General features: G+C 37.4%; 1 protein-coding gene across 7 annotated transcripts in view; it reads left to right on the plus strand.

Moving 5' to 3' along the window:
* Positions 1 to 15,639, plus strand: part of RIC8A (RIC8 guanine nucleotide exchange factor A) — a 35,324-nt gene extending 19,685 nt beyond the window's left edge. For all 7 annotated transcript variants that reach the window (XM_026686324.2, XM_087950665.1, XM_087950669.1 and 4 more), the window contains 8 exons: positions 2,414 to 3,028; positions 3,932 to 4,026; positions 5,363 to 5,513; positions 8,673 to 8,768; positions 9,391 to 9,535; positions 10,325 to 10,469; positions 11,580 to 11,699; positions 13,184 to 15,639. In XM_026686324.2, coding sequence (XP_026542109.1) covers positions 2,414 to 3,028; positions 3,932 to 4,026; positions 5,363 to 5,513; positions 8,673 to 8,768; positions 9,391 to 9,535; positions 10,325 to 10,469; positions 11,580 to 11,699; positions 13,184 to 13,319 — 1,503 coding nt within the window. In that variant the 3' untranslated portion in view covers positions 13,320 to 15,639. The remainder of the gene's footprint in view (positions 1 to 2,413; positions 3,029 to 3,931; positions 4,027 to 5,362; positions 5,514 to 8,672; positions 8,769 to 9,390; positions 9,536 to 10,324; positions 10,470 to 11,579; positions 11,700 to 13,183) is intronic.
* The last annotated feature ends 457 nt before the right edge of the window (positions 15,640 to 16,096 follow it).

A 16,096-nucleotide genomic window follows, 5' to 3' on the forward strand; every position in this document is an offset into this window, starting at 1 on the left:
AATTTTTTTTAAAAAAAAAAGAAGAGTTCTCTGCTCCTCTACAATTGCAGAATACCTTATGCCACCAGACTTGAAACTCTAGACCTAGAAAACCTAGAACTACGCCGCCTTCGGTCCGATCTAAATACAGTATATAAAGTCATACATTTTAATGTCCTACCTGTAAATGAATACTTCAGCTTCAACCATAACAATACAAGAGCACACAATAGATACAAACTCAAGGTTAACTGCACCAAACTTGATTGCAGGAAATACGACTTCAGCAACAGAGTGGTCAATGTTTGGAATAACTCTATCTGACACTGTGGTTTCTTCCCCAAACCCCAAAAACTTTAACCTTAGACTGTCTACTATTGACCTCACCCCTTTCCTAAGAGGCCTGTGCATAAGTGCACCAACGTGCCTACCGTCCCTGTCCTATTGTTTCTTTCTTTCTTTTTCTTATTCGTATCCATCTCATGTATTCATAACTATGTTTATACTTATGACTGTTATCTTGTAAGCGATAGACAAATGAAATAAATAAATAAAAACATATTATTAATTAAAAGCACTAAATAAAATGTAGCTAAAAATAAAATAATGAGCAAAAGTATGTTAATAATAATGGAGCTACTGCACCAATTCCCTGAAATCCCAGATCTGATAGCACAACCAGGTCTTGAGGGATTTGGGAAAGTCAGAAGCCATGGTGCCAGCCTAACCTCAGGTGTGTGTGTGTGTGTGTGTGTGTGTGTGTGTGTGTGTGTGTGTGTAGAGGGGGAAGATATTCCACATAGACAAAATGACTTGCCACCTAGCCCCCACCAAATATAACTCCCTGATGGAATCTGTAGCATTTCCTTTTTACTAGATCTGGTGGATGGAAAAATGTAAAAACCAGGGAGTCACCCGATTCTATGTAGGAATTTAAAGGTCCAAAACAGCATCTTGAATTGGACCCTGGAAACAAACTGATAACCAATGCAGCTCATGGACCAGAGGGGTAATGTATTTTATGAGGAACACATATAACTGCCTGTGCCATTGCATTTTGCATCAGCTGAAGATTCCAGATACTCTTCAAGGGCAGTCCCATATAGAGATGGAGAATGCCTAGTCTGCCTCCCTCTGCCCACCTGGGAATTGACTGCTTTTCCTGCTTCTGGGGCTACGCTGCCTGCCAAGTGACAAAAATGTTCATGTTTGATGTCTGAAAAGCTATTGTGGAAAACAAATAACTACTGCTGCATTGTTGACATACAGAGAGCAAAGTCAAGTATGTTTAGTAAAATCAATTGAGTCTGAATGCATTCTCCTCTTTTGGAATAGTGCAACTCTGTGCTGAACATGTAACCAGTTTAAGTAATCTTTGCACTGCTAAGCTTTGTGCTTCTAGCAGTGTTATGACTAAGGCCCTTTCCCCACTTACATCTATCTGCAGTACAGGCATGCCCTAGCATCCTTCCAACCCCCCAAGGCCCCCCAAGCCCTCATGACATTGTCATAAGCTGTGAGTAGATAATTTATCATTGGAGTAACTCTGCCTCCTGAATCCTGAGTTTTGTTTCCCTTCTTTAGCCAAGGTAGAGTATATTTGGTAACTAACTACTAACGGTATTATGTGGGGTAACTTCAAGGGCATCCACAGAATCAAAAGTGAAATAATAAAAAAGCTGCATATGTGTGTGAGGTCATAATACACAAATAGTGCATGACAGTGTGATATTGCTTTCTCTATCCCCTCCACCCCCTTATACAATGGCCTTGCAGATATCTGTAGGAGGTTTTGTTGATTTGCTTATTCAGTCACTAGTTACTTTAAAAAAAAAATCCCCTGCTTTTGGAAAGCCAAACATGTTGAGTGAAGATGGAGGGCTGAATTGCTGGCTGGCTGCCATTTTGTATATCTTTTTCACCATAACAGTGATGCTGTCAATGCCATACTGCAGGGAGCAGAATTAGTGTTCAGTCTCTTTGCTGTGGGACGTTCCTCCTTCCACCTTTCTCCCTTCAAGTGTCAATCTGCATTAAATAATCACTAAGCATGCTCAGTCATCATTAAATTATTTCTGGATTTTTATTTCCCTTTTGTAAATCTCAAGAGTTTCTCCAAGCCTGCTAGTACTGCCCTTATGTTGCTGTTTTGTCTGTATAAGAAAAGACATTTGCAGCTTAAACCTAAGAAGCAGAGGCACATTTGCTGTGTGTCAACTTGTGATATTATAAAGTGGATGTTGTAGCGACATTGGTTATATGCAGATAGAAATGGGCCTGAGGAACCGAACGCATTGAATGAGTTTAAAATACATTAGATTTTATTGGTCTTTTGAAATTGTACAAGTGCAAACATAGATAGTCCTGCTTGTCCTATGCAGAAGTTCATTGATACTACTAAATCTGTTATTTTATCTCCTTTCTGATATTTTAGAAACTGGCCATGCTTCTGATCAAGTTTTTGGAGAGAGTTCTCCAGCCGTCTTGCCAAGTGACATGCTTGGAAAGCATACGAATTCTGTCCCGGGATAAAAAATGCCTTGGCCCTTTCACCACCATGGAAAGTTTGAAGACACTAGCCAGGCATGCTGGGATTGTTTACAGGGAAGAGCAAATCCTGGAGGTTCCTGATCTGGATGTAATTCTGGAGGCACTTAAGTGCCTCTGTAATATTGTCTTCAGTAGTCCCCGAGCTCAGGAACTGATGGCTGAGGCTCGGTTTGTGGTGGGCCTTACAGATCGCATCAAACTCTACAATGAGAGAAACTTCCCCCATGACATAAAATTCTTTGACCTGCGCCTTCTCTTTTTATTGACGGCACTAAGGGTGGATGTTCGGCAGCAGGTTGCACAAGAACTTCGAGGTATTGGTTTAATGACAGATACCCTGGAACTTACATTGGCAGTAAAATGGATCGATCCTCATGAGGTAGCTGCCAAAGGGGATCCTTCCCTGCCATTACCTCGGCAGGAGACAGAACGTGCCATGGAGATCCTGAAGATCCTCTTTAATGTCACTTTTGATACCAACAAAAAGGAAGTGGATGAGGTAAGAAAGCCAGAGGTGACACTGAATGGTTTGTTCATAGACGTCTTAGCTTTTATTCTTCACAGGTAGTCCTTAAGTTACAACCATTTGTTTAGTGACTGTTCAAAGTTACAACAGTACTCAACAAAGTGACTTACAACTGGTCTCGCCCTTAACAACCATAGATTGAAATCCAGCATATATTAATAATGGTTGCAGGGCCCCCCCCCCCAGATCATGTGATTTGTAACCTTCCCGGCTGGCTTCTGACAAGTCAAAGGGAGAAGCTAGATTTGCTAAATGACCACACGACTCACTTAACAACTGCAGTGATCCTCTTAACAACTGTAGCAAAAAAAGGTCATAAATTGCTCATGACTCATTTAGCAACTGTCTTGCTTAGCAACAGAAATTATGATCCCATTTGTGGTCATAAGCTGAGGACTGCCCGTATTCACCATTTCATTTCACCTATGATTCCTATAGTTAGGGACATGTTTCAAGTCTTCCTGGATGTCCACATCTGGGATACACCAGGAATGAGCTTCCAGAGCAAACTTGCATTACTGTATTTGACCCTACAGCTCTTCCCCCTTCTTTACTGAATAATGTCTACTGACATACATGAAGGGGCAAAGAGAAATAAATGCTAGATAAGGCAGTTATGCTAATTCATCTGTTGCTATGGCTTTGCAATTTGTTGCAAATTAGGGAACCAGGAATTAACAGATCCTTTGTTTTACGTATGCTGATTTGCTTTGTAGATTTTCAAATCCCACGAATGACATTTCCCCCTTGAACTTAAATGTATGTTTGGTTCTGAAAATGCATTGCTGGAACATTCTGTATCAATAAACAGACTGCCTAAAATAAAATTGCGCTCTTTTCTCATACTAAAAAGTTTTAATTTTGTTTTCGGGCCAGGAAGATGCTGCTCTGTACCGACGTCTAGGTGCCCTTCTCCGTCACTGTCTGATGATTTCAGCAGATGGTGATGATCGGACTGAAGAATTTCACAGGTGACTGTATTGCCAATAAAACAAACAAAAAATACACATAACAATATTAAATGATCAATAACCATAAAATTGGTAGGTTTAGTAATAAAAGTAGGGGAGGAACGGGGAAAGCCTGGAAATTATATAGTAGCTAATTATAGAACAGCTAAATAATTTGGGCTATGTTGCTTAAAATATTTTCCTCACTGTTGACAAAAACCGTGTATCACCAATTCATTACTGCAGATTAGATATAGATTTCTCTTTCTCCTACATTTATAGTAAAATAAATGTAGTATTAAAGTGCCCCCCAATATCTACTTGTAAACCACTTCTGGATTTTGAGATGGAAAAAAGATGAAACATTGACTTGGGGTTTTGCTGATTAAATAAGTTTGTTGTTACAGAAATGTTTAATACATGTTATTATGTTTAAGTAAAAAGTTGAGGTTCTATGTTATCTTATTCTATTGTGCTAAAAACATTCAGAAGTCAACACTTTTCTTTCTTTTTTCCTTTCCCCCCCCTTCCCATTATTTTCATTTGTATTTTATACTTTGATAAGTTGAATGAAACTATTAAAAGAAAAAATGTGGACCCCAATACAGCATACAGTAATTCTTAGTAGTGAAAAGAGAATATTATGACTGAGATTGCTTTAGTGTTGAAAAATTATGCAAGTTGTGTATTTAAAAAGTAGAGGATTTTTTGTATTCTGCTTGATGTCCTTGACACAGCCAACTTTAGATAGTGATAAACATTATCAGCAGGAAAGGCTCTTCTGAAAATATTTGCTGTTACTGCTGAAAATTTCCTATTGTATTTAGTACACAGGAGAAAATCTTCCCTAGTGATCTTAGGGTAGGAATTTAGGAAAAATAGTGAAAATGCAACTCTCTTTTCATTAGTTGAATTAACTTTGATTTCATTGATGTGAATTGTAATTTTGCCTTGAATTTAATTATAATCAGTATTACTCTTGTATTTTGTCATTTGTGTTTGATCTATTGTAAACCATGTTAATTGATGTGTAAGGGGAGACATTGATGTACTGTACATTTAATAAATAATAGTATATGGGCACATTGCACATTATGAATGAGATCTGGCAAATTTGTGACTTCTACTGGACTTCTAAAAATGGTTATATAGCAGCAGATGGAAAAGACAATGGAAGCTTGAACTAAAAAGGAAGGATTTGCTAAATCCTTACTAAAAAGGAAGGTTTTAGAAGGCACAAATTGAAATTTGTTCTATTGCTAGAACCTGGAAAATACTAGAGTTTTCAGAATGAAACAGCCTTTCATTTATATTGGTGGCTAATTTTTTCCTGTTTTGCCTTGTATCCTGCCTTCAGCCATACAATCAACCTTTTGGGCAATCTGCCTCTCAAGTGTTTAGATGTTTTGCTGACTCCCAAGGTCCACCGGGGCTCCCTTGAATACATGGGAGTCAATATGGATGCTGTCAATGTTCTCCTGAGTTTCCTTGATCGACGTCTTGATAGGGTAGGTAAAGGGAAATCTTTTCACAATTTCCATGCTTGTCCCAAGCTACTTTGATTTATGATGATACTCATGTTTGATTAGGATTCATCTGAGAGTCTATCCTGTGTTTAAATATATGACATTTATCCTACCACATGAAGATGGAAATCTCAATTATTTATCATTCTCTAAGAAAACTTACGTAATAGCAATCAGCCTGATACAGGCAGGTAGTCCTCGACTTAAAAAAATCATTTAGTGAGCATTCGAAGTTACAACAATACTGAAAAAGTGACTTATGACTGTTTTTCACACTTTGGACCATTGCAGCATCCCCATGGACATGTGATAAAAATTCAGATGCTTGGCACCTGACTCATATTTATGACAATTAGAGTGTCCCGGGGTCATGTGATCCCCTTCTGACATGCAAAGTCACTGGGGAAGGCACTTTCATTTAATAGCGATGTTACTAACTTAATAACTGCAGTGGTTCACAACAACTGTGGCAAGAAAGATCATAAAATGGGGCAGAACTCACTTAACAAATGTTTCACTTAGCAACAGAAATTTTGGGCTCAATTGTGGTCGTAAGTCAAGGACTACTTTTTAGTAAAGAGGTAGCAACAGCATAAATGGTTATTATCTGACATGTGAATAGGTTGAATAGAGAATATTCCAGAATTGCATTGCCCCATTGTGTTCTGACCAAGGCTTATTGAGGCACTAACAAACACACGTTAGTCCCAGAACCCTTTTTTCTTTATTGCAATGGCTGTGAATTTTATTCATTCACAGCTTGTAACGAGTCTCAAACAGTTTGTAAATAGTTCCATGGAAGCCTGCCAAAGTCCTTCAGGATAAGTCTGATAAGCACACACCTTTATCTTCCTTGAAATGCTGCCAATGACTAAATTTCCAATTAGTTATACAAGGCCAAATGGAGCACAAATTCAACACAGTTTCAGATTTCAAACTGACCAGTATGAACAAAGTTGCTTCCTGCAAAGGTTCATGTCCCTTTGCTCCTCCTTTGTCTTATGGGGGGGGGGGGCAATCACCTCCAAGCCTTACTCCCAAGTTGCCCCTTTTGTCTTAACTGTTCTTGCCTTCTGACAGCTCTGCGCATGTGCACACTGGGAACAGGCTCACCTTGTTCCCCTGCCTCACTGCTGTCAGATTCTGGAGGCTCCGGAGTCAACACATAACTCCCAGATGAACCTGGCCCCATATCTGTATCATCTGAGTCCTCCCCAGACTGGCCCATATTCCTCCCCACTGTCTGACTCTGCTGCTGTCTCCGCAGGCTGCTGATGGGCCACAACACATTGGTTATTGGGTTAATACAACTTCTTACCGGCTTAGTGAGAGGCAGATTTAATTTTGGGAATAGGAAATATTACCGTTTCTTTCTCCTTTTCTCTATGTTGCTGTTTAATTGTTATCATAGCTCCATTGCCCTGTTTTCCCATTGCCAAAATAAAAGTTTAACAAGATATATGTTTATACGCTGTTCTAGTTTAACAGTATATATGTCTTTGTGGTTATGTGACAAAATGGCGAACAGTATTCAGCCCAAATTGACCTTCAGTAGCTAGGCAGAGAATCGAATAGCCAAGGTAAGCATCCCTTGGCATGGTGCCATTACTTCCCAAGTAGGAATACTAATGTAGAAATCTTGAAGGCAATATCCAGTAGAGTTCATAAGGATAAGCTAAAAAATCACAACAAAGTCAAAACACAAGCTTCTGCAATCTCCCATCTTCCAAAAACGAAAGAGAAACATTTTAGGAGGAAGAAGGCAGTGAAGTACTTGAAGGATATGGGCATTGGGCACAACTGACTGCATACCATATTGCAAGTTAGTAAGGCTGCTCAGAGTAGAGCAGTAAGATTGGTCCTGAATTTTTACACCAGATATATATGGATTTTCTCCACAGGATAGGAGAAGCTTTATAGCCTTATGCCTTCTCTGCCTTATAGCTAAAAGGAGGTGGAATTAATACTGTTCTGTCAGATCTGTCTTACACCAATCAGAAAGATATATCTTAGTCCAAATGATCCCTGCTTCTGCGTTTCATTAATACAGGTAATCCTTGACTATGACTATCATTGAATCTGCCCACCATAGTCAAAAGTTGTGACAGTGATAAAGCAAGTCACCCACCATGTAACACCCAATTTTATGACCTGTTTTGCGACTGTTATTAAGCAAACCCAGTGGACACTATGGGATGCTTTTGCTGAAAACATTTTTTTTTGGCTGTAAATTCTGGTTTTCTACAAAAACATCATAAATGGCAATTATGGCCTGCAGGATGTTGCAAATGGTCATAAATGCGCTGGTTGCTGAGTGCCCAAAATGTGGTCATGTGACTGCGGGAGGGAAGCAGCTATTGGAACTTTGGAACCAGGTCGTAAGTACCTTTTGAGGAGTCCATTATAACTTTGAATGGTCGCTAAGGGACTGGTGATAAGTCAAAGACTACCTGAACATGAAGCAACTCTCACTCAGACATTAATGCAGAAGAATATTGCTTTTTGCATGCATTAATGTTAGGATTATTCATTATGTAAAAAAAAGAAAAGACTCCCTCAAGTCAAGCTGACGTTTTAGTGATTGCACAAATATTTTGGGGCTATTGGCAATAATACAAAGGTGATTTGTAGTTGTTTTTTTCTGGGATTTTTTTTAATGTCCTGGTCTAGACTATAATTATGGGATGTCCTGATAGTTTTCTATCTAATTACTAACCAGGTTTGATCCTGCAGAGCTTTTGGAATTAAACTTTGACTAGATGCAGCTACCTGCTAGGTCATGCATTATAAAAAAAAGCTATACAGGTGAACATTGAACGTAATAATGGCAGGACATGAAATATGTGGTAGCACTTGCTAAAAGGGAAATTGGGGAGGAAATTTTATGTAAAAATAAAGCTTAGATGGCTTTCCTAAAAAAATAGTTTTTGTCTTGGGAATTGCGATTTTTTTTAGTGAAAATCAACCACATTAGTTGAAATTGCAGAATAACTGCAGGTTCTTTGCTGACCTGCAGTTATTCTGCAATTTCAACTAATGTGGTTGATTTTCACTAAAAAAATTCCATACCGCCAAACCATTTTCATGCATGGAAGACTTAAAGAACAGTTAAATCTGTTTCTTTTTACGCCTCTTTCCCAGGGTCATAAACTCAAGGAGAGTCTTACCCCGGTGTTGAACTTGCTGACTGAAAGTGCCCGGGTCCATCGACAGACAAGGAAATTCCTTAAAACAAAGGTACAACATGATCCAAAATTCATAAGGCAGTATTCACGAAAGCCAGAAAGCAAACAGGTGTTCCTGGCAAACATACCTTCTCCTGGCATCTGGTTAAATAACCCTTCCCCAGGTGTTCCTTGTGAGATGAGATGGGGATGCCTCCTGGCAAGCAGCCTCGCAAAGCTCCTTTGTGCCTCCCTCTGTTCTCTTCTCCTCACCTACGGATGGGATGGGGAGGTAACTGTTCTTCATCAGAGGTAATCTGGAGCTTGTCATCTCCATTGGGCCTCTGCGGCTGCTCCACTCCTGCAGGTGGTTCTCCATCTGGTCGGCTGCCCTCTCCCACTGCCAGATGGCCCCAGAACCACCTCATCCTCAGCCCTTGGCCTTTCCACTCATTCAGAGGGGACCATGCCCTCCCCGGTTTCTTTCTCCTTCTCCAAATCAGGGTCCAACGAAGCCATGACAGTACAAATGGGAGGAGTTATCAATATATCAGTACATCAAGAAGGCATCTGTGTTTAGTGTTAGGATGAGATTATTCTTATTGAGGCACTTTTGATGCAGTACTTTCAGGCCTTGATGAAACCAAGTTTAATATGGCTCTAAGCATCACTTTTGGCTTTCCATGGATTCACAGGTTCTTCCTCCATTACGGGATGTGAAGAATAGACCTGAGGTGGGAAACCTGCTGAGAAATAAACTTGTACGCCTCATGACTCACATTGACACGGATGTGAAACACTGTGCTGCGGAGTTCCTGTTTGTACTCTGCAAGGAAAGTGGTAATTATCCCTACTCTCTCTTGTTCATCTCGGGCCTGTGTATGCTGGCAATTTGAATCGGTAAATAGGAACAAGCTGATCCGTCTGAGATGTTATTTGGATGGGGGCTGAATATTAAGAATGCAGGTAAACTGGAAACTCATAGATCATTGGGCTAAATTACATTGCATGGAAATGTAGGGAAATGTCATTCACTGGACCAATTTTAAAATTAGGGAAGAAGATAAATAAACTTGAATAAAACTTGTTGCTGCCAGACTTGTGAGTTCTTTGTACTGTAGTTGTTGATCAGACTTTTCCTCACAGCAAAGCTACTGTTGGATTTCTTGAACATTACAACAGGAAAAGCAGCTTTGCAAAGATGCCTTTTTCAGAGTGGTATTCCTCTTTTAAATGCTTTGCTTTGTTGACAGTATGCCACCTTCTAACATATGTGACATCTACCTAATATAGTTATACTAACTTGAGGAAAAGGTAAGAAGTGGCCTAAAGAAGAATAGAATTAAATTTTTACCAGGTTCACTCTAATGCTATATAAGAATGATACTAAATAAGTGGTGACAATCAAAGAGTTTTTTCCAGTCCAAATGAGTGATGCTTCCATCCAGCTGTATCAGTAACAGAGGAACAGAGTCATCTCAGCTTCTTTCTTATCTGTGATTTGTGGGTTTGCAAGTATCTACCTCCTTGAAAAGTTAGTCTGATAAAGATGAGACATATGGTGCTACTATTTGAATTAATTTACTTCTACACTAATAAGAGAAAGTTTGACCTTCTATGTCTCCACAGTGTCACGGTTTGTGAAGTACACGGGATATGGAAATGCTGCTGGTCTTCTGGCAGCACGAGGCCTCATGGCTGGGGGACAATCAGAAGGAGAATACTCTGAGGATGAAGATACTGATACAGAGGAATACAAGGAAGCAAAACCCAAGTAGGGATGCATTTCATGCTTTGCTTCCTTAAATATGATCTTTGCTTCTGCTTCTTTGGCGCAAATCTCTGTCATATCTGAATGCTAGAATCTTAGCATAGATGAGATGGAATGAACCTTATAAGTCATTTGCAGGAATCCATGAAACCAACCAGCCTCTCTATGAATATCACAGCTGTTTTATACAAAGCCCGCTTTGCTGCTTAAGAGCTCTTACCATAAAAATACCTCCTGACACTCAATTCAATCTCAGTTTTTAATTTTTTAAAAAGACCTATTGGTCTTTGACTGCCCCTGGCTCATTTTATTATTTGATTTCTCTTACATTTCTTCTTTTCTATTTGCTTCTTTGTTCACTTCTTGCCAAATTATTCCACAAATAGACAATTCCTTTTACCTCCAGCTCTTGACCTAATTGACAGTGACAATTATCAAGAGTCAATTGCCCAATAGATACCCACAAAGTTGTACTCTAGGTATTTTGCCATTTTCTTTTTAGTTACATCTTATTTTAAAATTGGAGGAAGGTGAAGCAGGAGGGAAACACACAATGTAATATGTTTCCCTCCTGCTTCACCTTCCTCCAGTTTTTCTGCAAACATTTATTGTACATTTACATACACTTACTTAACATGTAGGAAAGCAACTGCTCTATGTAAGATGTATTAAACTGGGAATTTCCTTGTAACCTTAGAAGTAAGAATAGTAACTGAAAATTAATGGACAAACTGAATAAGAATAATGGAATGGACATGTTTTGGGGAGAAAAACACAACATCACCTGCATATTCTATATAGTTCCTCTTCATTTTAATAGCATGCGTTTGTGTTAATCAAATGAATATTAGAGTATATTTTTAGGCTACTCGCCAAACCTTTTTTACTCTTTTCATTAAAAAACAACATCCAAGAAGGGAATATGTGATATAAATTTTGATAGCATGTTTATCATATCTTCCAAGTCCCTGTGCCCTTTGATTTTTATGACTGGAAAAGCTGCTCATAGTTACTTTCCTGAAAATATATATGAAGAATTGGATTTGTTGATTCATTGTTTTTCATATATACTACCTTCTTTTCTTTGGGTTACTATGTGATTCAACTATTTAGCATTAATCCCATTACTGGACGTGTGGAAGAAAAGCTTCCCAATCCAATGGAAGGGATGACAGATGAACAGAAGGAGCTTGAAGCAATGAAACTGGTGAACATGTTTGACAAACTCTCCAGGTACTAAGGGATTCAGCATAATTATCCAGAAATGGATTGTTATTAGGAAGAAAACAATAGGTTAAATCAAAAACTCTAAGATACAAAATTAACAATGGATTCAGTTTCAGGCAGGTTATTTCAACCTATTTAATTTTCTTTGGACTAATTTGCAACTGTTTGATGGTTCTGTTAACATTGGAAGAAATGTCTGAAGACAACTGTGAGCCCAGAGGATGGTTGAAGAGGTTTATTCTTCCTCATTTACCTGTATTACTATAATCTCTGCACTGAAAGAGACTGAGGTAGTGCCCTGCCTTCAAAGTTCAATAACAGAGTCCAGGACAGATTGTCCGTAATTGTTATCATACTATGGTTTTAAAAACATGTTTGGTCTTGCTGAAAAATCTTGCTTTATGTGAAAAGTGGGAAGTTTTAAGAGATGAGAATAAGAAGCCTCTGACAAAGGCTGAAATGATATCAGAAAGAATGACTGAGCAATTTTCTGGTTAGCTCAACAGAGAAGGATATTAGGGCTATTACTTTCAAAATTACCAGTGGCAATTCTAACGTTGGTTTGGCCTTACTACAGAACATTAAGGATCGCAAAATCATGTTCTTAGGCTGAGTTCACACATCGTAGTAAATGGCTAATGTGTTTTGCAGGGGGATATGACTTGACAGTTTAATTATACAAATTATTTTGTTTGGGTTTCAAAATTCCGATTGGATTCTATTAAAATGCTGCTTGACTCATATGACGAAAGCATAATTTTACTACTTTAAGTAACATCCTAACGGCAGAGTAAGCAGGGTGGCTACCTGAAGAATTTGCATTCCATATTATTTAGTAGTATCTCCTGAACAACCTTCATGTGTGAACTATTGAAAAATTTGGAAAACAGCTTCTTAATAAGCTGGTCTTTTACTCATTGAGTTTGCTTTCTAAGATCTCCACAGAACTGAGACTCAGGAAACTTGGTCATGTTCCTTTGGTAATTAAAAGAATCTTAATAGGTTTGCCATATATCAGTTCTAAATCCAGTATGGATTTCCATAAAGGTTTTTAAAAACTGAGCTGAAAAAGGCATCTGATTAGGGCCGAGATGAATTACAAATCACTTAAGTTTTTAATATAAAACAAATAGCAATTACATTTCAAAGTGTCTGTTTAGAATCTTTTGAAGTTTCATACCTTTTTCAAAAAATGTCTGTTAGCAAAACCAGTCCCAGTACATGCATTGTGGATCAATCTCTGGAAATGTTAGGATGATGATGATGATGATTTTTTAAATAATTTTTACTAGAATATTTTTATATTTTCTTTCAGTTTTAACAAAAGGACTCAGATCCTCACACAAGATCTTCACGACTTAATTGATGAACACTCATTATGTTCACTTGTCAGAAAACATTTTGTGACAGTTTTCTGTAAGGCTTTTCTCTAGGGTGAAATCACTTTTTTTCATCCCTGTAATTTCTTCTTCTTTTTCCCTCCTTTGAAGGCAGCAAATCATCAGACCAATGGGCCTGGATCCTGATGGCAATTTAAGCTCTATCAACGTAACCTCCTTGGATGAAGCTGTTCATCAGATAGCTGAGCAGAGGTTATCATCTGATTCTGATTTGGAAATAGACTGAGTCACCCTCCTCTATTTTTCACAAATATATGGACCTGCTATTGTCTCTTATATCAGGACTGATCTTCTGATACAAACACCTGGAAAAAGACTTTCGGTGGCTTAGATTCCTCCACCCAGATCCATCCATTCTGCTTAGCAGCCCTATAGCACTTCTTCTGTTGAAAGCTTTTTACAGCTTTATTTTTCTGACTATCTTTTCTCATTGTTTAAGAGTCTCATCCTCTGATGCATCCCAAAGACTTTCCAGCAGATTGGCAAGGATGCAAGAGAGGGTGGTTTCAAGTGAGCTTATAGCACATGAAACACTTAAGCGTACATACATGTAGTCAATTATTTAGGAAGAAAAGTGTATGAATTAGGGACTTATGTTAATCCCTGGGCCAAGCACAACATTTAAAAACTGTATGTCATGGTTGATACACATGGGAACTGTAGACAAATATGAATGTTTATGTATAGTATACATGTCTAGAAATATATGATAAAAATGTGTGAACAAAGTGTGCATTTTTATGAATGTATTGCGTGACAATCAGTGTAGTTGCACACCATTCCTTTTTAGAACACCTTAAGGATGGTTGGAAATATTCATGAAAGAGCCATTGTTGAAAGTATGACTGTGTGCAGATAGTGTGTGTGTGTGTGTGTAGGTGCAAGGAAGTACGTTTAATTAAATATGGAAATGTAGGGTTTCTAGGGAAGAAATGGACAACTAAAGACGGGACCCAACAATTGCAGTTGAATAAAGAGACAGAAAAATGGACCAGCTTTTTTGGATTCCTCTCCAGGCAAGGAGAGGACTTGGGATTGCCCATACATGGCCCAGACAGTTGCTCCTCATGGTAGTGCCCAGCATGTTTAGGGCTTTGGGAAAAGAGAGAGCACGATCTTCCTCCAAACTGCAGCCCATGTCTTTACAGACACATGGTTCGCATACTTTTTTTTTAATCACTTGGAAATTGCTTACTAGCTGCTTTCAGAATCCTTGGAACAACAGATTTTACAGCGGTGGGTAAGTTTAGTTCAATCCTTAGCAAAAGAAGTTTTAAATTAAGTTTAAGGACTTTAAAAAAAACTTTTTGATTAAATAGCAAAAAAAAGTGATTGGAACATTGATTTTTGGAAAGTTACAAATGGAGTAAAGCTCCAGATAAATTTGAACTAAAATTTTGAAATTAATTATAAGAATCCTTCCCAGGGGAAAATGCTGTCCTTTTGAATTCTTTAAACAAAACATTATAAAAATTGGATGCCAGAGAGAACTGAAATTACAATGAAAGGAGAGGACACTTAAACTTGACTTACTAGTATAGAATGGAACAAAATACTGTAAGATTGGACTTTTTGAAGGATATTTGTGAACAATGGTTGAAAAGTTAATTTTCAGAATGTCTGCCATTATAAATAGACTGTGTTTAAAAGATGTTATGGAAGAGGAACAGGTTTTCCTAGATAAGCCTGGGATTATCTAAAGGTAATTTAAAAATGACAGGCTATACAAATGATATAGAAAAAAAAAATGCTACACTGGATATACATTGTATGTGAGAAAGAAAAAAAATTCTAAAATATTTGAAGGGATTAAAAATCAAATTTATTAAAAGTAAAAAGTAGAAATATAAGTTGATTTATTTGATCAAGTTAAATATCTCTGGTAATGGACTTTTGTTGATCAGGATTAATGAAGTTTTAAGGATTTGTTTATAGATCTTATATATGAGATCTAGTAAGAAAATTTGTATTTTAAGACACGATAAAAAATATTAAAATTGTTTATGTTTGTGATGAAGGGGTGGAGTCATTTCTTGATATTCAATTTCCTTAGTATGTTTTTTGTTTTCTGCACTATTTTTTTCTGTTCATTCTTTTATTTTTTTTCTTAGTTTGTATTATCATTTAAATTTTTAATTATGGTATTTAATAAAATCACCAACAAAATATGGGAATATATGGGAAATACAGAAATGTATTTTGTCCGCAATGAAGTATATGTAGAAACAGTATTTGCAGTAGGACTTTGATCTTTTCAGTCATATTACATTTGTATTCCTCTTCCTAAATGTTTAGTTGTCTGAAATAACATTGCTCTTTGTACTGCTGAGACAAAAAAACTGCTTTATTTCCAGAAATTACCTGCTTTATTTTCTCTATTTTTGATAGCATTTTATATTCACAGATTGCTTTCTTCCTTTAAACTTCCCAGTTTAGAAAGGAATTCCATTTCCCAGCTTGTTTTCATTTTACTAGAAATTCAAAACTTAGCACAAATGTAAATTAAAAATTTTCATTGGAATAAACAAACCCTTCCAATACCAACATGTATACTTTTGTCTATAATTATTTGGGTGGTGATTCTTGAAAACAGATGGATATTTATAAAAGATGTAAGCAAAGCATAGCTAAAATCAATGTGGATGATTTCAATTTACAGAAATGTTCCAATCAAGACAATATTGAGTTGATAAGGGAAGGAGAAAATATCAATCTCATTAATTATATACTCAATCTGTAGTGATTGGAAGATCCAACCTGGGTTATTGTTCTTTCAGCTACTTCTAATTTGGAGTAGAAAAGATTTTGTCAGTTTTTGAAGATAATATAAGCAAGAAAGGGTAGTTTGTGACTTTCCTCAGATTTTGCTGGATTACATTTCAAACCTTTTTTTTTTTTTTACCTTAGCCTATTTTGGCTAAGGCTGTTGAGAGTTGTAGTCTATCAACACATTTCTGAAGAGCTCTTCACTATTATTGGAATGATTAATATAAAATGAAACCA

The sequence above is a fragment of the Notechis scutatus genome, chromosome 1 (assembly GCF_049901735.1).
Source record: "Notechis scutatus isolate UNSWTSFEM ecotype Mainland chromosome 1, rNotScu1.2, whole genome shotgun sequence".
Classification (NCBI taxonomy): domain Eukaryota; kingdom Metazoa; phylum Chordata; class Lepidosauria; order Squamata; family Elapidae; genus Notechis; species Notechis scutatus.